Below are 26,889 nucleotides of genomic sequence, written 5' to 3'. Positions count from 1 at the left end.
AAAATAGCCTACACTGATTACACATCTCCACACCTCAACAAGTCTGATCTTTCCCTGCTAAGTTCTGTGGCCTCCCATTTTAATTATTAACATCTCAGTGCAGTGGGGTTTGCCTTACGAATTGAGTAGCCGGCACCCAAACAATTCAAAGGGGAAACAGTGGCATTGAAGCAATGTCACTCAATCAGTAATCCAGCATGCCAGGTTAATGTTTTGGGGATATAGGTTCAAAGCCCGCCATGACTGATGGCGAAATTTGAATTCAATAAAAATCTGGAAATGAAACTAGCTTAATGACAGCATTGCAACTAACTCAACGACTGCTGCAAAAACCCATCTGGTTCACCAACATCCGTTCGGAAAGAAAATCTGCCGCCCTTACCTGGTCTGGCCTACACATAACTCCAGACTCTCAGCAATGTGGCTGACTCTTAAGGGATCTCCAGATAATTAGAGACTGACAATAAATGCTGACATCCCATTTTTTAAAAAAAAAATCCCTTGAGATGACACAATCTAACATACAACTAGAAGCAACCACAATGCAAACCTGCCAGACTCACGAACACCACTGAATGTGGTGAGTTGGTACCACTGAACAGTAGCTGCCATGAAGAATAGGGGCTGCTTGGCACTGTGAAGAACCTACTTCCTGATCAAGTGAGGGGAATCTCTTCGTGCAGTTGCTACTCGATGGTACAAGAAATTACTCAACCCGGCTCTCTGTGGCTCTGTTATGGACCAGACCAAACCCCTCAAAATATATTAAGATATACTTAACCTTTAGTTAAGGTCTAGACTAAGGTGTTGCATTCCAGATGCACTTCAATTGGTCAAACTAAAGTCTAGAAGCAAAAGACTTTATTCATACACTATAGTTATAATAAAACAGAACAAAGAAGAAATTGGAATAACTTAACTGTACTGGAAAGCTTAACAGAACAATACATTATTTTACAACTAAACAGTAATTGTTCCAATATACTAACATCCCATAAGCACATCCTTTGGTACAAGACAAATTCAGTAAAACAGACTGTCTCACATGCAATTCTAGCAGCAGGAAGAGAACCCCCATCTTTTAGCTGTAACAGAAAGAGGAAAAACAGCTTCCACATCCAGCTTCAAGATCCCAGCAACTGCTGCTGAAAGCTAAAACTAAAACTAAAAAAATCCTGGTTGCGGGAGCTTGACCCCACCCATTCAGGCTGCTTCTATTGTTTCAACTTTAATAAAAAACCTAAGGCCTCACAAACTGTTTACTTTATTGGTTTCAGCAAACTGCTCTGTACCTCTGTCCCAACCTTTCTTCATAAAAACAATCAGGACAAAATAACCTTTTGAATCCATACTATTGTCACACTCATATCAGAGTCAAAAAGCTCTCACTGGTCAGCTACTCAATGTCCACACTAGAGATAGTCACTTGGTTAATGTCTGATGAAAATGGGGCTGTTATCCCATTGAGAATGACATGACTGAACTGCTACTCATGGAAAGAAACTGCTTGAAGCTAATGGGTTAATATGTCCTGGGCTGTAGTCAGCATCTGCACTCACTTGGGCTCATCCATAGGTCTCCATTCAACAGAATGGTACAGTCCCTGTACGTTCACCAGCCATTCCCTTAGTATCGCCGTGGTGTTATCCACATTGTGGTCTGTCGCTACCCTATAGAAAAGAAAGAACACAAATGTAATCAACCTCATCATCTGCGTACGGAGTCTTCGCCAAAAAGTGAAAAATGATTCTCTTTCCATTTAACGGAAAATGTCCCTTTACACATCCCCAGGATATTACAGCAATACACCGCCACGCCACACAAACAGCAATGAGACAAATGATCAGGTGATGTGTTTCGGTGTTGTAGAATCAATGTTCATTAAGACACTGAGGACACAGCTTGTGGGATCATTTGTATCTAACCTAAATGATCAGATTGCACCTCAGTTTAATGCTTCATCTGAATGATAGCATCTCTGATATTGGAGGGCTCCTTTGGGACTGCACTGAGAGTCAAGTTGGCTTGTGTGCTAAGCTTATAAAGTAGCACTATACCTTTCAAGGGACACAGGTGTTACCAGTTGTCCCAGGGCTGAAAAGAATACATTTTGAATTGAGTAACTGTTAAGCAAGTTCTGGTTTCTGACTGAACAATGCACATAATCCGATGATCTTCCGAGGATCTTCATGCAAGAGGTACTGTATAATCGAACCTCATCAAGTGATGGATACAGTACTCGGAGCAGCATGTGGGCCCTTCCAGGATGAGCTGGGCTTCCCTGAAATATATGCCATATCATGGCTACAGGAGCAAAAAAGTAGTAATAGAAGATGCCACGATGAAACAGCAAGTAACTGCGTCAACAACTGTCCTTCCCTCACCCAACCCCAATGAGATGGCTTTTCAGCTCCATGATAAAAAATTCTGCTACATGACTGTACAAATTGCACATTTTTGTTTAAAGTCACTCTGAAGACACAGGTGTTGCTGTCAAAGCTAGCATTTCTTTCTCACCCCTAGTCACACAAGAACATCGTGGTGAACCATCCTCTTGATTCGTTGCAGTCCCTGTGGTGAAGATGCTGCTAGGCAGGCAGTTACAGAATTGTGAATCAGTGGCAAAAAAGGATTGCAGATCTATGATTAATGTGGGTTGCCACGTGATTTCAAAGGGAGTTCAGAGGTGGAAAAATCACTAAGCATTTTTCTTTTTATTCCTGGGCTAGTAACATAATTTATTGGCTATCCCTAATTGCCCTGGAGAAAATGAAGATGAACTGCCTTCCCTGAACTGTTGCAGGCATTGGGATGAAGACTCACTCACAGTGTTGTTTAGGATGGAGTCCCAGGATTTTGACCTGATCACAGCAAAGCAAAGGTGATGCAGTTCCAAGTTGGCGAGTTGGAAGGGAACTTGTAGGCATCGGTGTGCCTATTTATCTACTGCCTTTGTCCCTCTAGGTGGTAGAGGTTGAGTTTGAAAGGTGCTATTGGAGGGGCCTTGGTGAGTTGTTGCAGTGCATCTTGTACATGGCACACAACTGCTGATACTGTGTATTCAGTAGTGGAGGGAATGAATGTTGAAGGATTGTAATAAAAACAAGAACCAAGGCACTTGAAAACACAAATGGATGGTATGTCAAGAGATTTTGGGTAATAAAAGGTGTCTTTTTTTTTTTTTAAACACAATCTCTAACTTCATTGGTCACTGCATTGAGTATAGGAGTTGGGGTGTAAGGTTGCGGCTGTGCAGGACATCAGCGAGACCAATTTTGGAATACTGTGTTCAATGCCAGTCTCCCTGCTCTTGAAAGGATGTTGTGAAACTTGCAGAAAAGATTTACAAGGATGTTGCTGGGATTGGAGGGTTTGACCTCTTGGGAGAGGCTAAAACAGGCTGGGGCTATTTCCCCTGGAGCGTCGGAGGCTTTGGAGTGACCTTAGAGAGGTTTATAAAATCATGAGGGGCACGGATAGGGTGAATAGCGGAGGTCTTTTTCCCCTGCTAGTAGAGGAGTCCAAAAGTAGAGGGCATGGTTTAAGGTGAGAGGGAAAAGATATAAAAAAAAAGAACTTGAGGAGCAACTTTTTCACACAGGGCATGGTGCATGTTATGAAATGAGCTGCCAAAGGTATTGGTGGAGGCGGGTACAAATAAAACATTTAAGAGGCATCTGGATGTACTTGAAAAAGGGTTTAGAGGGACATGGGCCAAATGCTGGCAAATGGGGACTAGATTAATTTAGGATATCTGGTTGGCGTGGACAAGCTGGACCGAAGAATCTGTTTCCGCACTTTACATCTCTATGACTCTAGCTGCACTATACAATGGAAGCCTTCGCCATATGATCAGAAGTTAATCCTAAACAACAGCCTACTCTGTCTAAGGCACACAGGCCTAGCAGGATAACAAGGGCTTCTTGTACCAGAGACAGCAAACCCTGTACAACATTGAAATTAAATTTAAAGGGCTGGAAAAACAAGGAGTTTGGCTGGAGAACTGTGCCCCTCCACTGCTCGGAATTCCTCACTGCTCTTAAGTTTGATTTGCGCAAACTTATTTGGAACATAGCACTTGCAAATCAGAAAACTGAAAACTAATATAAACAAATTTACATTTCTGTCCCAGTAATTTTTTCAAAATGTGAATGAGGAAAAGAATGTGTTTATTTTGTCACTGCCAACATTTTTATTATATGCTAATAGATACTGTTTTACAAACTTAACAAATTCCTTGAATAGATTATTGATTTTATCTGCAAGCAAATCATTAAACAGCATCCATAGATTCTGAATGAGGCCATTCATCCCATCAACCTGTGCCAGTTCTTTAGTAGGACTATCCAATTCGTCCCAAACCCTTACTCTTGCCTGCAGCCTGTCAAAAATGTTCCCTTCTCATCTACGCAATTCCTTTTCAAAATGTCAAGTCTGCTTCCCATCATGCTTTCAGGCAGCTTGTTCCAGATCATAATGCACTGCAGGAAGAAAATTCTCTTCTCATCTTACCTCTGGTTCTTTTCCCAATTACCTCAAATCTGATCAGTCCATTTCCATCGCCACTGCCAGAAGAAAATTTTCTCTTTATTCACTCTTTCAAAACCCTTCATGGATTTGTCACCTTTGGCAGCTACAGAGGAAGGTGCCATGGGGCTGTGGTGTGGTGGGGGGTTGCTGAGGGTGAAGGAAGAGTGGACCAGGGTGTCCCAGAAGGAACGGTCCCTGCAGGAGGCAGACAAGGGAGGGGAGGGGAACCAGACATACGTGTCTGGACCCTGCAGCCTTCTGGACTCAATTTCGGGTTCAATAATTTTAGGGCCTAAACTCTCCCATGTCCTAGCCCCCTATTCCACACATCAGGCCTGGTTATCACAGTCTGACATTACACACTACCTATTGTTTGTCACTAGGTAATTGTCCCCATTAACAGCTATTCACCCTCCTGGCTAGATCATTATCAACTCCTTTGTCTGTCCAACTGCTCCCCTCTCTCTCGGCTCTATCCCTATTTAGCATTTACTCCTTACCCCTTGCCCCCAACCTATCTTTTGCTTATAAAGCCACATTTTCCGAGCTACTATCAATTCTGAGGAAGGGTCACCAGACCCGAAATGTTAACTCTGATTTTTTTTTCTTCACAGATGCTGCCGGACCTGCTGAGCTTTTCCAGCAACTTCTGTTTTTGTTCTTGATTTACAGCATCCGCAGTTCTTTCGGTTTTGATCTGCAAGTTGCTGTCAGGGATGTTGCCCACACTGGGTGCAGTTCCAGTTGTCCCCAGTGAAAAATCCAAAGAATCATTGATTGGACACTAACCACTATTCCCCATGGAAACAACATTGAACAATCTTTGGCAACTGAGTTTTTAATAGCACATTAAATTGGAAATTCTGAATGACTCCTCCGGCCTGGAAAAAAAAGCTTACAAATGCAGAATCTCAAAACTTCTGAAGAACATTGCAGACATTGTATTAGTGTTTATATAATATTATCTAATTTTCTCCCTTAGTCTCCTGCACATATTCCAATCTTTACTATATTTAAGTCATAGTACAGAAAGCAAAATTTGTATATCCTGCATTTCTACTCGTGAGAATTCGTCTGCCCAATTGGCTGACCATTCTCAACGCATTTTGTCCAGATCTCCTGCGATGGGCACCAAATTGAAATTGATGTCTTGTAAGAAAAACTATTCTATTTTACTACCTGTTAAAACTGGTTGGTATCTTTGTTCAGGGTAAGTAGTAAAACCTATTCCAATGATACTAGCTGCAAAAGCTGGCCATTCGATTAATCTGCAGACTCCTCCTGCAGTCTGTCTTTAGAATCAATCCTTTTTTCTCCCCACAACAAATTTCAGGTTTGCAGCTCTAGTCACATCATCATAAAAAAGATACCAAGGCATGGTATCACAGAAGACTTGCAATACAAGAGACCACTGACTTTTTGTATCAGAGTGCTACCCAGCCTGAACCCACCTCCCTGGCTCTAAGTAGGAGCAGAAGATTAGCTCATTGATGCTAATGCCCTTTCAGGCATTGAGTTGCAGATCACTTCTGCCCTGGTCTCTCCTCTCATCCTTCTAACAGAGACTTTAAACCTACATCCCCTAGTTTTATCCCTCTGTTATAACAAATAAATCTCTATTTACTCTTTATAGGTTTCTCATAATTTAAGACATCTCCATTAAATCATCCTCTCAAACTCCTCAGTTCTAAGGGTAAGAACCTCAGTGGATCCCATTTTTCTGCACAGCCGAAATCTTCCGTTGTGCCAACATTTCTGTAAATCTCCTCTATATCCTGTCCAGTGCAATCACATTGATGCTGTCACGTGACCAGAACTGAATGCACTCCTCCAGCTGCAGTGAAAGTAATGCACACAGTTCTAGTATTGCCTTCCCACTCCCACAGGTTATGCCTCAGTTAAAGGATATCATGTCATATGCCTTCTAAATCAATTTACCCATTAGTTGTGGAAGAGCAGGGAGACAGGCCAGCTCTTGTTTCTGGGGTAACAAGATGTAGAGCTGGATGAACAGAGCAGGCCAAGCAGCAGAGGAGCAGGAAACCTGACGTTTCGGGCCTAGACCCTTCTTCATAAAAGGGGGTTTGTGGGGAGAAAGAGTTCCCTTAAAATTTGCCAAAACCAACCTCGCAGTAAACATATCCCAGCCAAGTTCTGGACTTCAGAGTCATGGGGAAGTGACGTCACGATGATAATAATGACTAATTATTTACTCATCATTTAATTGCTACTTCCTGGTCTGCTCAGACTTAAATCAAAGGGGGTGATTAACTGCTAATGAAGACAGAACAGTAGTCAGTGTCCTGACAATAACAGCGAATCTCAATGCCACGTGGCTTGCACTCATCCTGTTAGCGGTCAGAGTTGCTATTTCATTTGGCCGCTGTTTTCCTCAATGCGGTGGATCACTGACCTTAAAAAAAAAAAATTGGCCAGTTTACACTGCAACAGGAGGCAGTTTGATCCATCATGTCTTTCCAAGCTCTTTCCAATTCATCCTATTCCGCTCAGCGCATAATTCTGAAAACGTACCCTTTTCAAATACATATCCAATTGCCTTTTCTACTTCATATTAAATGTTCTTCCATGGCCTGTTCCTGCTTTAAAAGGAATTTACACTTGGTCTTTTGTCCAATCTCCTTAAAATCTCCCTCCTCATCTACCAGAGGCAACAGTTTCTTCTACTGACTGTTGAAATCCCACATTTCTGAACATCTTTATTAAGCCTGCATTTGCTCTAAGTAGAACATTGCCAGTTTCGCTGGTGAATGAGTATCCACGCAAGTGTCATCCTCACTCTTGGTATCATTCCAATAAATCTCCTCTGCACCGTCTCCAAAGCCTTGATGCCCTTCCTAAAATGACATGCCCAAAAGTGGGCTCTAGCCAAGGCCTCATCAGAGGTTTATAAAGCTTTAGAATAATCGCCTTGCTTCTTCAGTGATTTTTAAAAAAGAGGCTAGAGGAGCAGATAATGTGCTTCTGGGTGCCCTCTTCATGAATTTTCTAGTACCACTAACATCAGGAACCAAGGTTGGACACAATACGCCAGTGTGCACATACCAGAGCCTCCTACCTGCTCATATTAAACTCAACATGCTTAGTAAAACAGGGATTGCGAGGGAGTGTGAAAAATACGGTCTGGTATATAATGGCCACCTTCCTCTGGCACTCCTGACTCAAGGCCATAAGTCACTGAAGTGCTAACGGACACGATTATAACCGAACTCAGGACTCTAAAAGCCAGCCCTAAGATGATCAAAGAACAGATTACCACGAGTTCTCAAAGGGTATAGTCACACAACAAAGCATGGTTAGTAAGTTTGCGGTTGACACCAAAATTGGCAGTATAGTAGACAGTGAAGAAGGTTATTTAAGATCACAAAGAGATCCTGATCAATTGGATCAATGGGCTGAAAATTGGCAGATAGAGATTAATTTGGATAAATGCAAGGTATTACATTTTGGTAAACAAACAAGGACTTATACAATTAAAAGAAGGGCTTTGGATAGTGTAGAACCGAGAGACCTAGGGATGAAGTTTGCATCACACATGGACAGGGTGGTTAAGAAGGCATTTAGCACGTTTGCCTTCATTTTTCAGACCTTTAAGTGTAAGAGTTGGGACGTCATGTTGAGGTTGTACAGGACTTTGGCAAGGCCTCTTCTGGAGTACCGTTTCCAGTTCTGGTTGCCCTGTCATAGGAAGAATAATATTAAACTGGAGAGGGTTCAGAAGATCAGGATGTTGCTGGGAATGAAGGGTTTGAGTTACAAGGAGAGCTTGGAAAGGCTGGGATGTTTTTCACTGGAGCGTAGGTTAAGGGGTGACCTTACGGAAGTTTAGAAAATCATGAGGGGTATAGTTAAGGTGAATAACAGGTGTCTTTTCCCTAGGGTGGGGGTAGATTTGAAGACTAGGGGCATATTTTTAAAGTTAGAGGAGAAAGATTTAAGACAGACATGAAGGGCATTTTTTTTTCCTTCTTTACACGCAGTGGTTCGTGTGTGGAATTAATTCCAGAGGAAGAGGTGGATGAGGGTGTAGTTACAAAGCTTAAAAGACATCTAGAGGAGTACATGAAAAAGGGAGGTTTGGAGGGATATTGGCCAAACGCAGGCAGGTGGGACTAGTGTAGTTTGGGATTACAGTCACCGTAATTGTACCAAAGGGTCTGTTTCTGTGCTGTATGACTATGACTAATTCGTCAACAGAGTGCAAAGTAGTTTCAGGTATCAGGCTGGACTTTAACTCTGCATTCCCTCTACCTCACATTAACGCTGATGGAGGTTTACAGCATTAAAGCAGACAAAGGGAGGGTGTCTGAAGAGAGTTGAAGTTGGAATTTATAGAAACACCACCCTATCCGTTATTGGAAGCAGCGCAAGGGAAGAAAAGGACCAGTCATTAAGAAGTGCACATATTTGTTGGGAGGGGTACTCCCACTGACAGCACAAACTTGAATTTATAAAGCACCTTCCACATAATAAAATTCCGACAGCACTTCAGAGAAGCATAATTAAATGTTGAGCCACTAAAGAAGATATTAGGTGGCATGCAAAAGCTTGGTCAAGTGTTGGAATTTAAGTGAATTCTTTAGTGAGGAGAGAAGCATAAAGATATTTCGGCTGTTGCAGACAGCCAGTAAGGACACAGTGGGCCAAATGGCCTTCTTCTGTACCATAACCATTCAATTCATTTCAGAGTTTAGTGTCTTGGCAGTCGAAGGAATGGCCATCAAGAACACCTCATCCTCAGAACTGCCTTCAGAATTTCTGAACAGAGCAACAGATCCAGGTGCAAAGGCTTCTGCAGGTCAGGAGGCCCATTCCTGATGATGAGGAAGTGCTGAATGGGTGTGTACTTCCACCAAAGTCATGGCACAGTGCTACCACTGTCCTGATCAGTGCCTGGCCCACATCACACCACACTGCAAACAAAGGCAGCTTTAATGCAGGCTCATACTCAAACCAACTCCCCCGACAGATTCCTTGGAGCACAGTTAAACAGAGCTCCAGCAAATCTGAAACATGACAGAAAGAACTGTTTTGACTCTGTTGCCGCTAGCAACATACTATCAAATAGATTTTGGGCTCGGTTAACAGGATTAGCAGACAGGGGATGACTGTGGCACTCATTGCTGCTCTTTGATCCTCTGACTGATGTGCAAGGGGAGTGCTACAGAGAGCTGGACAACAGGAGGTTACAGAGGGCTGTTAGCCCTGTACCACAGTGTACTACTAATGGGGAAAGTATTGTGATCCATAGTATCTCTATCCGTGTGAGTAATCAGCTGTAGTTCAATGGCTAGCACTTACATTTCTTAGACAGATGGCTGTGGGTTCAAGACAAACTACAGACACTCATGCACCGAATGAGTTCAACAGTGCAGTGCAGTGCAGTACCGAGTGTGAACTTGTCAAAGAAGCCAACTTTGTTTGAACCGGGTGAACACCACGTGTTAAACTGACATCTCATCGTCCTCTTGGGTGGATGTAAAAGATGCTACAGTACACAAGAAGTTCGTCCAGTATCCTAAGCAATCATTTATTCCTTAACCAACATTACCCAAAAGTTGCAGATGGTGAGGCAGTGTGTGGGATATCCTGTGGGAGCGGTCAGCCACCACAGAAAGGTACATCTTCACCAGCTGTATCGATTTTCAGGATCTGAAGAGCTTGTGGTCAGCAGACCCTTCAAGCAAGTCCAACAGGAAAGAAGTGCACACTCCCAATCTGCTTAAACAGAAATGACTTTCATGCTCATTACATGTTATAAAGGTTGTATGAACAGTGCCAATCCGACAGCCATGCTACTTTCCTGTCAAAGGGAGTAAAAAGAGAACTTCAGAAACATGCAATGAAACTAAACATTGGAAGAGGCCTAGTACATGCCAAGAAAACTTTCCAATGGCTTTCAGATTCCTCGCCCTTCCCTATCTCCTAACACATCGAGGTCTCTGTGCATCTTCAGTTCTGCTCCTTGCCCAACCACAGTGTTTCACGCCACCCCACATTGCCATCCATGCCTTTGGCTCTCTGGTCCTAGGCTTTAGGATTGTTCCTAAACCTTGAACTATTCCTTCTAAGGTACCACCTGCCTCTAAAACCAAGTTACCGATCTTAAATGACTCCTCCTTTTGCACCCAGTCACTTATTTTGTCAAATAATGTTCCTGTGAAACACCTCAAGATGTTTGACCACATTAAAGGTGCTATATCAATACACATTGTTACTGAACCCCTTAAACTTCTCAGAGTTGAGGATCTTTGAAACTCCCTTCCTTAAAAAGGTTTGGGTTTGGAAGGCATTGCAGATTAAAGAAGCCTTGGTGAATTTGTGCAGTATGCATCTTGTAGATTGTGCACAGTCCTGCTTCTGAATGTCAGTGGAGGAGGGAGTGAATAAAGTGTTAAAACAACACTAGACGGTGCCAATCAAGTGGACTGCTTTAAAATGCATTGAACTCTACCCATCCATGGAAATGTCGAATATTCCATCACATAATGAAGATGACGTTTTGTCTGCTTGCCTTTATGGGTCACTGCATTGAGTACAAGGGTTGGGGCGTCATGTTGTGATTGTAAATGACATTGGTTAGGTCGCTGTTGGAGTACTGTGCGCAATTTTGGTCTCCCTGCTATAGGAAGGATGTTGTTAAAATTGAAAGGGTTCAGAAAAGATTTACAAGGACGTTGCCAGGGTTGGAGGGTTTAAGCTATAGGGAGAGGCTGAGTAGGCTGGAGCTATTTTCTCCGGAGTGTTGGGGGGTGAGGGGTGACTTTATAGGAGGTTTATAAAATTATGAGAGACATGGATAGAGTAAATAGACAAAGTATTTTTCCCAGGATAGGAGAATTCAAAACTGGAGGGCACAGATTTTAAGGTGGAAGCAGAAAGATTTAAAAGGGACCTAAGGGGCAATTTTTTTCACACAGAGGGTGGTGCATGTATGGAATGAGCTGCCAGAGGAGGCAATTACAACATTTAAAAGGTATCTGGATGGGTATATGAATAGGAAGGGTTTAGAGGGATATGGGCCAAATGGGACTAGATTTATATAGGATATTTTTGTCGATGTGCACAAATTGGACTGAAGGGTCTGTTTCCAAGCTGTACATTTCAATGACTCTATGACCCTCCTAATTTGTAGATGAAGGCTGAAGTGGTGAGTTACTCAATGCAAAACTCCCGAGCCTCTGACCTGCCCTTGTAGACTGAGAATTGATATTACTAGTTCCAAACAGTTTCTAGTCAATGGTAAACTCCAGGATGCTGGATTGCTGGGAAGGGAGCCAAGGAGAAACAAATCATCCTAGCTTCCCATCCACGTTGTAATTTTTGAACCTCAAACTTAAAACACTAGGGACTTGGTGTTGAGCTTTCCCACCTCACTCTCCTACTCAATTCACATTAATTGAGGAGGGAGAGTGGGCAGGATTCCTTAAGACACCAAAGTTTAAAATAAGAACATCGATGTAGCAACTCTCTCAACCTCAGAACATTCCATAGCATGTGTTAGCCTGTGAAATGCAGTTGGAAGCATATAGTCACTGCTGTCATCTACGATATGCAGCAATTTATGCATAGGGACATTCCACAACAGTAATAAGTTATTCACCAGATCATCTGTTTTAGTGACACTGGTTGAGAGATAACTATTAGTCACAGCACAGGGAGGAAAACTCATCTTTGCTCTTCTTTGAAATGGCATCATGGTCACTTGGGAGAGAAGACAGAGCCCCAGTTTATGGTCCCAAGTGAAAAGGCAGCCACTCTGACAGTGCAGAACTCCCTCAGTACTGCACTGGAGAGTCAGCCTTTGACTTTTACACTCAGGTCCCACTTACCTGAGCCACAACATATACTGAAAGGACTGCAAAACAGCAAAAGATGTAGATAAGCTAATTCAGGACTTTTTTCAAAAGACACATTCGCAATCCAAGTATTTTCAGGCCTCCCTTTGCCTTGCCTGCCAACAGAGCAATGACATAAATAACTTTATAGAGGCAAGACAGAAAGCAAGAAATAAAGAAGTCTTTTTAAATGCAAGGTGGGACACAGAAAGTGGCTCAGGTTAAACAATTATTGCTACATATTCCAACCGCCCTGCCAGCGAGACATAATATTTGTTCCTACATTTTGAAACATTTCCCTTTAAAGAATGTGGATTGAAGAGGGTGAAGGCAAAGGAATTCTAAACCTAGAGATTCACACTAGCCCAACATATTGAATCCCTCATTGTAAATCAAACTGAAAACTAATATCCTGAAATAAACAGGAACGTTACTTCTTAATCAAAAGATCCCAGACTTCTTAAAAAGAAAAATTTCCAGGATATGGACGTCATTGGGAAAATGATAGTTATTGCTTGTTTCCCGGTTATTCAGAAAATGTAGAGGCTGAGCAACTTGCTGGACCAATTCAGAGGCCAGAAATAACCAGCCACAGAGCGGTACTGGAGTCACAGAGGCCAGACCAGGTAGGGTAGAATGGCTATACAATGCAATGAAAGTCCAAAGGCTTACATTTACAAAGCACATTTCCTGATCTTAAAATGACTGAAATGTCAATGAAAAATTGCAGTCACTATGACATAACCAACTTGCATTCAGAATGATCCTTTGTATACAATTAGATCAAATGGAGCAGGCACAAGCCATTCCATCCCTTAAGCCTGTTCAGCCATTCAATAAGAGCCTGGCTGATGTTACTGTGGCCTCATTACCACATTCCTGCCGACCTTCAATAATCAGTCAAGAATCTTTCACAAAGATTTTGTGGGCATTAAACACTAACTTCCAATTCCAAATGTTATGAATTGAATTTGATTTTTGCCAGCTGCCACAATGATATAATGAAACCATACTCCCAGAACACCACCGGTCCAGTGACACGACCACCATACCCCCATCTCAACCCATCCCATCAATGCTGGCCCTAGTTTACAAATGCCTCTGCAAAAAGGGCAAATAGGAATGGAGCAGGAGCAGGCCATTCAGTCTATTCAAATGTTCCACGTGGGGAGGTGGTGGTGTAGTGTAATATCTAGCAATCTAGAACTCGCAACGGCCTAGTAGTATTCTTGCTGACCTGTTAATCCAGAGATCCAGGTGATTATCCAGGTTAAATTCCTATCACAGCAGATGGAGGAATTTGAATCCAACACAAAAAAAAAAATCTGGAATTAAGAGTCTATTAAAAACCCATCTGGTTCTCTAATGACCTTTAGGGGAGGAAAGTGCCCTCCTGCCCTACTTGTAACTCCAGCCTTACGACAATGCGGTTGACCTTTAAAATGCCCTCTGAGCAATTAGGGTTGAGCAATAAATGCTGGCCTAGCCAGCGATGTTTTTATTCTTCACAGGATGAGGACAATCTAGAAGTCGAGGCTAATATCCTGGGCTTGAATCCCACTAGGATAGTGACGAAATCTGAATTCAATAAAAATCTGGAGTTAACAGCTGACTTTGTAGTGAATGTATAACACTGATTGTTCCAGTAACCCATCTGGTTCACTAATGTCCTTAACAGAAGGAAACTGCCATCCTTACCTGGTCTGGCCTACATGTGACTCCAGACCCACAGCATTGTGAATGACTTAACTGTCCTCTAGACACTTAGGGATGGGTAAGAAACATTGGGTAACCAGCAATGCTCACAGTCCGTGAAAGAGTGAAGAATTAATTATGGTAATACCCCAACTCCATCCACCCGATTTTTGACCCCGATTGCTTGGATTTGCCCACTCAACAAAAATTTATCAATCTGTCTCTTAAAAATTCACATTGATGTGCAGCATAGACTTTACGAAGAGCCAAGTTTCCAGATTCCCATTATCCTTCATGTGAGTGAAAAGGAAAGCATCTTTGAATGAAACACGAATCAAGTTTAAAGACCGCATCTAGAGGAACCATACCACCTTCAAGGTCAAAGCAGTGGCACTGGGTAGGTGACTATACCATAAGGCCATAAGAAATAGTGATAGGAGGCGGCTGTTTGGCCCCCTCTAACCTGTTCCACCATTCAATAGGATCATGGCTGATCTGACATTCCTCACATCCACATTGCTGCCTGTTCCCTATAACCCTTGACCTAGAATCTCTCAGCCTTAAACACACAAAAGGACTCTGTCCTCTCACGTCTCTGTTGCAAAGACTCTCAAATTTCAGAAGAAATTCCTCCTCATCTCAGTCTTAATTTTGGGTCCCTTAATTCTGAGAATGCGCTCTCAGGTCATAGACTCCCCCATGAGGGGAAACATCCTCTCTCAGCATTGACCCTGTCAAGCCACTTAAGAATCCTATACGGTTCAATGAGATCACCTCTCATTCTTCTAAACTCCCATGTGTTAGCCTTTGCTCAGAAGTCAATCCCTCCATATTAGGGATCATCCAAGTGAACCTTCTCTGAACTGCCTCCGATGAAATAATATCTTTGCTTAGATGAGGGCCATACCATGTCCTCTCTAGCCATCACCCAACCCAACACCGCCATGTCAGCCACACCTTCCCTGCTGACCTTTATCTGCCAACAATTCGCCAGGTGATGGCAAACTGTCTGGTGGTTGGGATTTGGGGGTGAGCAGGGTGATTTTGGACCATAGCGTATGCTCCATTGTCACCACGCTCCTGGGATCATTGTGTTGCGTAAGCCAGAATCAACGTCTCAGGTGGCAGAAGAGTTGGTCACCACTGGGTACAGTTTTAAGATGATGCAGCAGGATAAGAAGAATGTGTCTTTGGGCACATTCGGTTGAGTTGGGAAGGTGCTGCGTGTCAAGGCAGTAGCAACACAATAATATTCAAAAAGGAATTGTAAATATACTTGGTGTGTTGCTCTGGTCATCATGTTATAAAAAAGGCTTTAGGGAGAGAGCAGAGAAGATTTATAAAGATGAAAAAAATTGTGGAGATATACAAATCAGGAAAAGACTGACACGCTTTGTCAATTTTTCTTGGAAAAAGGCAATTGAGGCGTGACCCAACAGGGGTCATTAAAACATTGAAAGACTTTGATAGAGTTGACCCACAGAAAGAATGCTTCCTCTTGTGGTGGAGAGCAGAACTAGAGGCCATGATTATAAGATGGTCACCAAGAAATCCAACAGAGAATTCCGAATGAAACTTCCTTATCCAAAGGGTGGGGAGTGGTTGAAGTGAATGGCATTGATGTGGTTATGAGGAAACTGGACAAGCACGTAGCAAGAAAGGAATCGAAGGGCACAGTAATAGATTCAGATAAGGAAAAATGGAGGCTTGAGAGGGGTATAAAAGAGTTATAGACATGGACTAGTTGGGCTGAATGGCCTGTTTTTACACATAAATCCTATAAAATCCTAAGGATGAAAAAAAATGAGAAACAAGAAGAGGTGTAGCCCTGGCTAGTTCTTTCAAAGGCCAACATGGGCATAACTGGCCATCTGTAATGTATGATTCTACCACCCACCCCTCATGAGTATTACCCAATCACGCCCCTCCAGATGACTGCCAATCCATTGCTAACAAATGATCCTTCAGTGGCATTAGTCATTTTTTTAAACTTTTATCCATAGACTGTTAATCTACTGTTCTTTCCATGCTCTTAAACAATTGCCTACATCACACCAGAAATAGTAAGAACTGCAGATGAGCAGGAAAGTTGACGTTTCGGGTCGGGTCTGAAGAAGGGTCCTGCATTCCTGCAATAGGGAATTCCTAACAAAGGTACACAGGAAAGCCACACACACTGACCAAGTACCAAATTTCATCAGCAACCACCGTAAAACACAAATGAAGCAGTTGCGCGAGAACATTATTTAAACGGGCAACAACACACTGCAGCAACACAGAACTACACCAAAAAGAACAGTACCTCTTCCAAGTATTCAAAGACAATGGATACCCGAAAAACTGGGTCAGAAGATGCCTATTACACAAACAACACCAGGAAGATATTGCATGCCCCGACACACTCATCACGCTACCTTACATCAGGGACACATCTGAACTGACCACAAGACTCCTACAACCACTGGGCATCACAGTAGCACACGAACCCACATCAACCCTACGTCAACTGCTAATCCGAACCAAAGACCCACTACGGACAGGACCAATGTCTTATACAAGATTCCCTGCAAAGACTGTGACAAGCATTACATTGGACAGACAGGAAAGAAATTAACCACAAGGGTACATGAACATTAACTGGCAACAAAAAGACACGACCAATACTCACTCATCTCCACATAGGTAAGGAAAACTACCTGTTCGATTGGGACAACACCACGGTCCTGAGACAGGCAAAGCAGAGACAAGCATGGGAATTCCTAGAAGCCTGGTACTCCACTATGAAAGCCATCAATAAACACAGAGCTAGATCCCATATACCCTCCATTACGCAGGAAAACCAGAAGTGAGGTAATCCAGCTCAACAGACACGAGAGTTTAAATAACAGGCAGGAAAACACAACAGCGCTTCATCGGAGGCTGCACTGATGATGTTACCCAGCAGGATAATGAAACGTCGCAAAACAACAAACCAGCTTGGCGAACCAACCAACCACAGCATCCACAATCCGAGCTACACATCTGCTGTAAAACCTTGGACCAGTCTTGTTCGTCCCCACACTCTGAAATTGCCTCAATTCCAAATTGGCAACTCAGCTGTCCCCAGTACGAATACCTCAGCACTGACCCTCCATGGGAGGGACATCAAAAACAAGTGGTTGAATAATGCTTCATTAGCCAGTTTCCAAACTCTCCCAGATCCTGCTACTGGCAGTGAATGAGTTAACTCAGTATTAGCATGTTCTGGATCAGATGTCACTACTCCACATGTAACCTCAGAGGAATATTCCACCTAAACTGCAGCCCCCAATAATTCTTCAAAACAGTACCATGAAGCAGTCTGAACTTGTGAGAACATGAGCAGAACTAATTCTGTATCTCAGTATCAAATGATGTCGAAGTCATTGCTAATTTGGGATATACAGAATTCTTTCAGATTAAGAAAGATGTGCAGGCAGGAGCAGAATTATTTAAATGACAATCCGGTGTAATGGTACAAGAAATTGACTGCAAGCCTTACGAAGAGGAGAAGTTTCCAGACCCGATTCTCCCATCTCGTATGCAATACCATACACATGCTGTTATACTCTGGCATTCAGAGGGAAGGAGGGGGAGCGAGAACAGACAACTTATTCCAACCCCAAGAATCTTTGTCACACAGACTGAAACACATCTGAAACTATGCATAATTATGTAAAGGAGCTCAAAAGATTTAGTGTAATAACTCTGTCTCTCTCTCTCTCCCTCATACCAAAGAATGGAGGCCTCTGTCTACATATAAGACTATGCAAAGAAAGCAGGCGAATGGGACCAGATGAGTTGCTCTTGCAGACAGCCAGTAAAAATTCTATGTGCTGAACAGCCACCTTCAGTGCTGTCAACTTTATGTCATTGCATGTTACATCTGGCTTTCACACAACACTCTGCTACAGATAGAGTAAAATGAACATAAGAACTAGGAGCAGGAGTAGGCCATCCGGCCCCTTGAGTCTGTCCTGCCATTTAATAAGATCATGGCTGATCTTTTTGAGACTCAGCTCCACTTACCCGCCCACTCACCATAACCCTTAATTCCTTTACTGTTCAAAAATTTATCTAGCCTTGCCTTAAAAACATTCAGCGAGGTAGCTTCAACCGCTTCACTGGGCAGGGAATTCCACAGATTCACAACCCTTTGGGTGAAGAAGTTCCTCCTGACCTCAGTCCTACATCTGCTTCCCTTTATTTTGAGGTGACGCCCTCTAATCCTAGTTTCACCTGCTAGGGGAAACAACCTCCCTGCCTCCACCTTATCTATTCCCTTCATAATCTTATGTGTTTCTAGAAGATCTCCCCTCATTCTTCTGAATTCCAATGAGTATGAGAAAATGAAGGCTCATCAGACTAATATCTGGGATGGCAGGCTCATCTTAAGCGAAATCGAGGAGAAACTGGGTCCAAATTCTGCAGTTTTGGAGAATGAGAGCTCTTATCATTAAAACTTATAAAATTCTCACAGGGCATGACAGGGTGAGTGCTGATAAGATATAGCCCATGGCTTGTCAGTCTAAAACCCAGGGCCATAATCTCAGGTTAAGGGTAAGCCATTTAAGAGTGAAACAAGGATGAATTTCTTCACTCAGAGGGAGGTGAATCTTCAGTCATCTTCACAACAGAGGCTTGTAGAAGGCTCAATTCATGTTTAGAACATAAGAACTAGGAGCAGGATAGGCAATTGAGCCCCTCAAATCTGTTTGGCCATTTAACATGATCGTGGATGATCTATTTTCCTGGCCACTCCCCATAACCCTTTCACCCATTACTGATGAAAAATCTCTCTCCAAATTTATTCAGTGCCCCGCATCCACAGATTCATGACCTTTTGAGAGAAATAATCCCTAAGCTATCTTAAATCTGCCGTCCCTTATCCTAAAACTATGACCTCTCGTTCTAGATTGCCCCACGAGGAAATATCCTTTCTACAACTACTTTTACCATCTTACCATCTAACTGAGTTAGAGCTCCCCTCATTCTTCTTAACTCCAGTAAATATAGGCCTAAACTGCTCAATCTGTCTTTGTAAGTCTAGAATGAATCTAGTAAACCTCCTCCAACACAAATATATCCCTCCACAAGTAAGGGGATCAAGGCTGCACACAATACTGCAGGTGCGGTCTCACTAAAGCCTCATACAGGGTCAGCAACTCTTGCCCATTTATATGCTCTATTCCTTTAGCAATAAATGTCAACTTTCCATTTGCCTTTCCTATTACCTGCTCTACACGCATGCTAGGACAGAAACTGATAAATTTCTGGAGAGTAATGACATCAAGGGACATAGAGTGTGTAGGAAAGTAGCGGTGAGGCACATGATCAGCTATGATCTGAATGGTGGAGCAGGCTCGATGGGCTGAATGGACTCCTCTGCTCCTATGATGCTACTTCTCACTTCAGGACAAGGTTCCTTTACATCAGCAAGAAGTCTGGAGTGAAAACCTAGAGTGAAATTGCAGCTGAAAGGCCAAGATTCTATATTTCCACGGGCAGTCTTTTCTATCATTTCACAGGAAGGTGTTCCTGATGACTGGGGAGTCTTGAACCAGGTGTCACATATTAAGGATACAGGGTGGGCCATTTAGGACTGAGATGAGGAGAAATTTCTTCACCCAGAGAGTGGTGAGCCTGTGGAATTCTTTACCACAGAAAGCTGCTGAAGACAAAACATTTGATCTTAGTAGGATAATAGGTCAGCACAACATCGTGGGCCAAAGGGCCTGTTCTGTGCTGTACTGTTCTATGTTCTATGTTCCTGCAAATTACAAGATCATGGAATCAAGTCCACCTCCAGAGATTTTAACATATGACAGAAGCCGGCACTTCAGTGCAATATAGATAGTGCTGCAGTGTCGAGATAAGAGTCAGAGCTGTATAGCACGGAAACAGACGCTTCGGTCCAGCTCGTCCATGCCAACCAGATAACCTAAATTAATCCAGTCCCATTTGCCAGCATTTGGCTTATATCCCTCTACACCCTTCCTATTCATATACCCAACCAGGTGTCTTTTAAATGTTGTAAATATACCGGCCTCCTCCACTTCCTCCGGTGGCTCATTCCACACATGTATCACCCTCTGTGTGAAAACGGTGCCCTTTAGATCCCTTTTAAATCTTTCTCCTCTCACCTTAAACCTATGCCCTCTACTTTTGGACTCCTCCACCCCAGGGAAAGACCTTGTCTATTTAATCTTATCCATGCCAGTCATGATTTTATAAACCTATATAAGGTCACCCCTCAGCCTCCGAGGCTCCAGGGAAAATAGCCCCAGCCTATTCAGCCTCTCCCTATAGCTCAAACCGTCCAACCCTGGCAACATCTTTGTAAATCTTTTCTGATCCCTTTCAAGTTTCACAATATCCTTCCTATAGCAGGAAGGCCAGAATAGCACGCAATATTCCAATAGTGGCCTAACCAATGTCTTGTACAGCCGCAACTTAACCTCCCAACTCCTATACTCAATGCACTGTCCCATAAAGGCAAGCATACCAAATGCCTTCTTCACCACCCTGTCCACCTGTGACTCCACTTTCAAAGAACTATGAACTTGCACCCCAAGGTCTCTTTGTTCAGCAATGCTCCCCAGGACCTTATCATTAAGTGTATAAGTCCTGCCCTGATTTGCCTTTCCAAAATGCAACCTCACATTTATCTAAATTAAACTCCATCTGCCACTCCTCAGCCCATTGGCCCATCTGATTAAGACCCCACTGTACCGAGGTAACCTTCTTTGCTGCTCACTACACCTCCAATTTTGGTGTCGTCATCTGCAAACTTACTACCCATGGCTTCTATGTCCACATCCAAATTATTTATATCAATGATGTAAAGCAGTGGACCCAGCACCAGTCTTTGTGGCACACTGCTGGTCACAGGTTTCCAGTCTGAAAAGCAACCGTCCATCACCACGTGCTGTCTTCTACATTTGAGCCAGTTCTGTATGCAATTAGCTAGCTCCCCTCTATTCCATGAAGTGTAATCTTCGTAACCAGTCTATCAAGAGGAGCCTTGTTGAACACCTTACTGAAGTCCATATAGATCACATCCACTGCTCTGCCCTCATTAATCCTCTTCATTACTTCTTCAAAAAAACTCAATCAAGTTAGTGAGACGCGATTTCCCACACATAAAGCCATGTTGACTATCACTAATCAGTTCTTGCTTTTCCAAACACACATAAATCCTGTCTCTCAGGATTCCCTCCAACAACTTGCCCAATGTCAGGCTCACTGGTCTATAGTTCCCTGGCTTTTCCATACACCCTTTCTTAAATAGTGGCACGACATTAGCCATCCTCCAGTCTTCCAGCGCCTCACCTGTGGCTATCAATGACTCAAGTATTTCAGCAAGGGGCCAAGCAATCACTTCCCTAGCTTCCCACAGAGTTCTAGGGTAGACCTGATGCTGTCTTTCCACTGAGATGTTAAATTGCCTGTCAAGTGGGTATGAACAATTCCATGGCACTGAGGGATAGACAAAAGGAGTACCAAATTGAGCCAAGACATTGTGCCAGGTTGACTGGGTCTACCATTAAACAAATCAGCTGATCAGAGCCCTCTGAAGTCTCCAATGCCCCCTCAATACAGCACAAACTCAACTACCAGAATGAAAAGCCGATGGATGAAGTGATGCTGTCAACAAGCACTTCGAAGCAGTCAGTAGGTTCAGCTCCATTGTCTACAGTCCTCATCCAGGGACTCCTGAACTTCTCTGTTGGCTTTGGAGGCTGCTTGATTCCCATTAGCAATCTGCATTCATGCAGCACCTTTAATACAGTAAAATGTGCCAGGGCACTTCAGAGATTTTGTCTGACAAGTCTGACTTCGAGCTACACAGCAAGATATTAGGACAGTCAACCAAAAGCGTGGTCAAAAGGGTAGGTTTTAAGCAGCAATTTGACAAAGGGGAAGAACTATGTGGAGAGGTGTAGAGAGGGAATTTCAGAACTTCAAGCACAGGCAATTGAAAGCAGGGCTGTCATTTGTGGAAGCGATTAAAATCGGGTGAGTGCAGGAGTTTAGATTTAGGAGGTCGCAGAATATTGGGCTAATAACCTCAGAGATTATGAGGGATGAGAGACTGGAGTTGTAAAGTGCTCTTAAAGTTACACCAGCCATCAGATTTAGTGGACATTGATGTCAATAAGCAGTGGGAACAGGGCTGTCCCTCTTGTAATCCTTCAAAGTGAGAAGGCTGCTTGTCACAGAGTACAGACCATGGCAAGAACCTAAAGGTGGAGTATTTTAACATGGGAGGGCTCTTGCACTGCAGCTACCACACAGTTATAGGAAACTCTACTGCACTTACCATTACCCGTAACAGAAGGATTTATAAATTGACAATCTGTTTGGCCACGTTATGAACTTAATTTCCTTGGGCAAGTGCTGGGATGACACTTGGACTCAGAGGCATGGACACTATCCACTGTGCCTCTTGGGAACCACATGATGTAGACTACTGATACTCCTGACTCATTGCTCACCTTGTCTAAGGGTTGCTGTCACATTAAAGAGAGAGACTGGTGGTGGTTTAACCTGGGGGTCACCACGCCTCAGACAAGAAAGCAGGTCGAGAAGACTGGAATCTCCATTGTAACCTGAGATTTGAACCTGCACTATTGGCACCGCTCTGCATTGCAAACCAGCTGTCCAGCCAACAGAGCTAACCAACCCTCTCTAACCTTGTCACACTTGGTTAAATAATACGTCTGACATCAACAACTCAGAAAGCTGGAAACTCTGGAATGTATGTCAGACAGCTTTTCTGCCCCCACATCTCCACGAGAATGCAGGAGAGGTGTGTAATGTATACTAAGTCCCATTCACCAACCCCTCTGTGCACAATAATCCAGTTAGCTCCTAGTGTGGCAACAACACTGTTACATTTTCATCCTGGCTTTCAAATCCCCCATGTGGCTTCACCCTCCCTTTCCCTAATCACTTTCAGCCCCACAACCCTCTAAGATCTCTGCACTTCTCCAAAGCTCACCTCTAAAACATTCCCAATTCAAATTATTCCACTATTGGATGACTGTGCCTTCAATTGCCTGGGCTAGAAATCTTTTAAAACCTCTCCCTCCGACATAACAGTTGGTAACTTGTCCTAAGATCTCCTTGTGCCGCTCAGTCTCCAATTTTGTTCAGGAAAAGTTGAGGTGCAGCCTTGCGCCTTCGCTACATTAAAGGCACTACAAAAATGCAAAATTATTGCCACTGTTTGTAAGGCTCGATGAGATCACAATCTGGAAGATTCTGTGGCTCCAGCCCACAAATGTTCCGATTAACTTAATTCAAATGCATCATTTTATCCCAGTAGAATGATAGAGTGACAAACTGATTACTTGCAGTACAAGGAGGAATGTTGGGAATTTACATAAGCATTGTCTTGCTGATGCCACTAACTATCAGTTTAAAATGCTTTCTATCCCAATTAGCTCTTGAAACAACATCTAATTGTGGGAAGAAACTATACAGTTGTTCTGTTGCAAAAAAAAACAATCTTGCACAATCACATCCACAAAGTCAGATGTCACACGACACGAGGTTATAGTCCAACAGATTTATTTGAAATCATAAGCTTTCAGAGCAGCGCCACAAAAGCTTGTGATTTCAAATAAACTTGTTGGACTATAACCTGGTGTCGTGTCATATCTGATTTTGTCCACCCCAGTCCAACACCGGCACCTCCACATCGCATCTGCAAAAGGAATGCAAGGCAGCTAATAAAAAATTTAAAATTCTTCCAGTCAGATCTTTGTTTCACCTGTTGAGAATTTCTTGCTCTGTAAAGTTCCTTTCCAGCATAAGTGGAATATGTCTTTTTTGTACAACTGGCAAGAAGTTCTGAGAAATGTCAAAATTCCAACATTTTTTGTTTTTCTTTTCTCTCTGTACAGAACCGATTTGTACGTACTTATGGATGATTTCATGAATAAAGTATATTTTTGAAATAAAAAATTTACTTAGCACAATGATTTAATGGATGGATGGCTGAATTTCCAGCTTTTAGTTGAAGGAGCATTGAGCAGCTGTGTAACATGCCCTCCATCCCTGCAGGCTAGGAAATCCAACAGCAGTGGAACATTTTCTTGGTTCACTTGTGGGACATGGGCCTTGCTGGCTAGACCAGCATTTATTGCTCGTCCCCAGCCCAACCCTATTCTGAGGCCTCTCAGATTTAGAAATTACTTGAGAAAGGGTCACTGGGCCCGAAACGTTAACTCCGATTTCTCTCCACAGATGCTGCCAGACCTGCTAAGCATTTCCAGCAACTGCTGTTTTTGTTTTAGAAATTACTTGCCAGTCCAGTGCACAGATAGTTTGCTAAACAAGAGACACTTTGTACAAACATACAAAAATGACATTTTGTGGAATCTCCCATATTATAAAATTTTGAACTAATTAACTGCTTAAATTGTGCATTATGGAATTTCCATTTTAAAAATAGAGCCCGACCTCAGGGGGACTAACATGTTCACGCTTGTGTGGAGTATTTTATCAAAGGTCTCAAGGCAGCAACAAAAATATAAAATATTTATAAGTTATAAATACAGATAGCATCAAAGGCCCAAATAAACTGCAAGTTGAATTCTGCATTATATGCACTTTGGAAGGCACAGCTGCCACATTGCTATCCTTTATACCATGACACTAAACATCAGAAAGCTCCCCACTTTGAAAGATATGGAAATGTGCGCCCATGAACTTCAGGCTAAAATTACCTAAATTCATTACATGCAAGATAATTACAAGGAAGTAGAAAAAAGTGAAAAATATTATGCATGATAATTCTTGTGCAGTATAGGGTATGGGCAACAGAGTTTTGATTGAGCTTAAGATTGTGGAAGATACAGGCTGAATAGGAGTTGTAACAGATGGGCTGTGGGACAGTGGAAGTGGATGATCCTTTAATGGAAAGAATATATACAAGAACCTTAGAACAGTTTTGAATAAAGCTCCACGGTTTCAAACACACAATCTGGGTCATCCTAGGGCAACGACCAATTAGGAAAATGGACTCCATGAAAAGTGCAGAATAGCAGTTGGAATGTCAGCTTTGATCTTCCTGAATTTCACTGAATGTAGGTGTAGCTCAGCAAAGACAGGAAATGGAAGAAGCTGTCCACCAGCAAAAATAAAAAATCCGGCGGTTGAAGAAGAGTTGGAAATCATCAGCATACATGGCAAGGTTGACCACAAGTCTACAGATTATATTCCAAAGCGTGGTGTGTGGTTGAAAGAGGAGAGGGCTAAGAATACTCTGGCTGTTGAGCGTAGGTCATGAGATAGCAACAGCGTGGGTTCAAATCTGTGCTGACTCTGGTAAATTCATGCAGCCTCCTTACCTTGCCTCTCAAGATGCGGAGACCCTCAAGCAACACAACAGCTGCCGCTCCTCATGAAAAAATGTCTATGGTCCTTCACGGGCTATTGCTAATTAACAACGTACACAGTTAGATTGTCATGATCTAACCGAATTGTAGAACATGCTTAAGGGACTGAATAGCCTACTCCTATACCATAGACCAAGTGACTCTCTACATACCTCACCAGCCCTGAATAGCCTCAACCTACCCCAAGTCTGACTTCTGTAACATTGACAGGGGACAGTCCAAAGGTACACCGTCATGACCTCCAGCAGGCAGTTTAAGTTGCTAAAGGCAGTAATACTGAGACATCCACTTCTGTCCATTGGAAACACCTCTCTTCCTCACAACAAAGTCAAATTTGAGGGGGCAGGAGCAAATTACCGCCGGAATTATTATCCTGATCATCCTGCAACAACAGTTCACACACCTGTCCATGCCATTTTCCAGTTTCTGTACCTGTCGATTAAGTTATAACTGGCTGACCGGATATCCACCTTAGCAACCTTTTCTGGAAGTAACCCAAATCAGTCCATACATGAACACCCCCAAACATGTTTAGTTCAGGCTTCAAACTACCTGATTCTAATCACAGGTTGAACAGGAGAATGACAGCATCATTGTTTTTGGTCAGTTATGATGCACGATGATCAGTGTTCAATTCAGATTAGTCTGAAGATATAAAATAAAGTAAACAGAAATCCTATACATGAAAGGATTTATTCAATCATTGTCCTCCCATCTCTCTCAACTCTGCCCTGTTCCAACATCAGTCCCAGTTCTCTTCATTCTATTCATCATTTGTCTAAAATGAGTTACCTCCTTCACCTACCTCACTTTCCTCGTCCAAATGAGCTGCTGCCCTGCTCTCTCCCTGATCCCCTTCAGACCTTCCTCATCCCTGTGCCCTAGCTACCACTACTCTCCAAATTTCCTTCTATGCTGAACTACATTGCTACCCATTCAGAGCCCTCCTTACCACCCACTGCTTTCTCCCTTTACCAATGCACTGATAACAGCCTTTTTAAATCCATCTCACATCTGCTTTATCCCTCTTTTGCCTCATTCCCTCCCTAGTGTCTCCAATTTTCCATTTCTCACTGCCCTCCACCTCACAATTGCCAACCCCCACTCTTCCTCATTTATTTCACCCCACTTCTCACCCCCCTGACTAGACTCAGCAGACACAGCCTGTCTTTGGGCTAGCAGAGCACATCTCACTCCCCTTGTTACCCTCTCCCTCCTCTCTCTGCCCTGGCCTTACACCCCTGTCCTTGGGGTAGGAAAGCCCCCATTCGCCCCCCCCCCCCCCCACCCCCCTCCCCCCTACCCCCCCTCCCCCTCCCCCTCACCCTCACCCTCACACTCACACTCCTCACCCTCACACCCCTCACACTCCTCACCCTCAC

General features: G+C 43.1%; 1 protein-coding gene across 3 annotated transcripts in view; it reads right to left on the bottom strand.

Moving 5' to 3' along the window:
• The window catches only part of colgalt1b (collagen beta(1-O)galactosyltransferase 1b), a 49,147-nt gene that overhangs the window by 21,770 nt on the left and 488 nt on the right, over nucleotides 1–26,889 (bottom strand). For all 3 annotated transcript variants that reach the window (XR_007265748.1, XM_048618022.1, XM_048618023.1), the window contains exon 2: nucleotides 1,560–1,670. Coding sequence is in view for 2 of the 3 variants with exons in the window: in XM_048618022.1 (XP_048473979.1) it covers nucleotides 1,560–1,670 (111 nt within the window). In the remaining variant the exon portion in view is untranslated. The remainder of the gene's footprint in view (nucleotides 1–1,559; nucleotides 1,671–26,889) is intronic.

This window comes from Rhincodon typus, chromosome 38 (genome assembly GCF_021869965.1).
Source record: "Rhincodon typus isolate 14 chromosome 38, sRhiTyp1.1, whole genome shotgun sequence".
Classification (NCBI taxonomy): domain Eukaryota; kingdom Metazoa; phylum Chordata; class Chondrichthyes; order Orectolobiformes; family Rhincodontidae; genus Rhincodon; species Rhincodon typus.
This window is presented reverse-complemented; position numbering and strand designations above follow the sequence as displayed.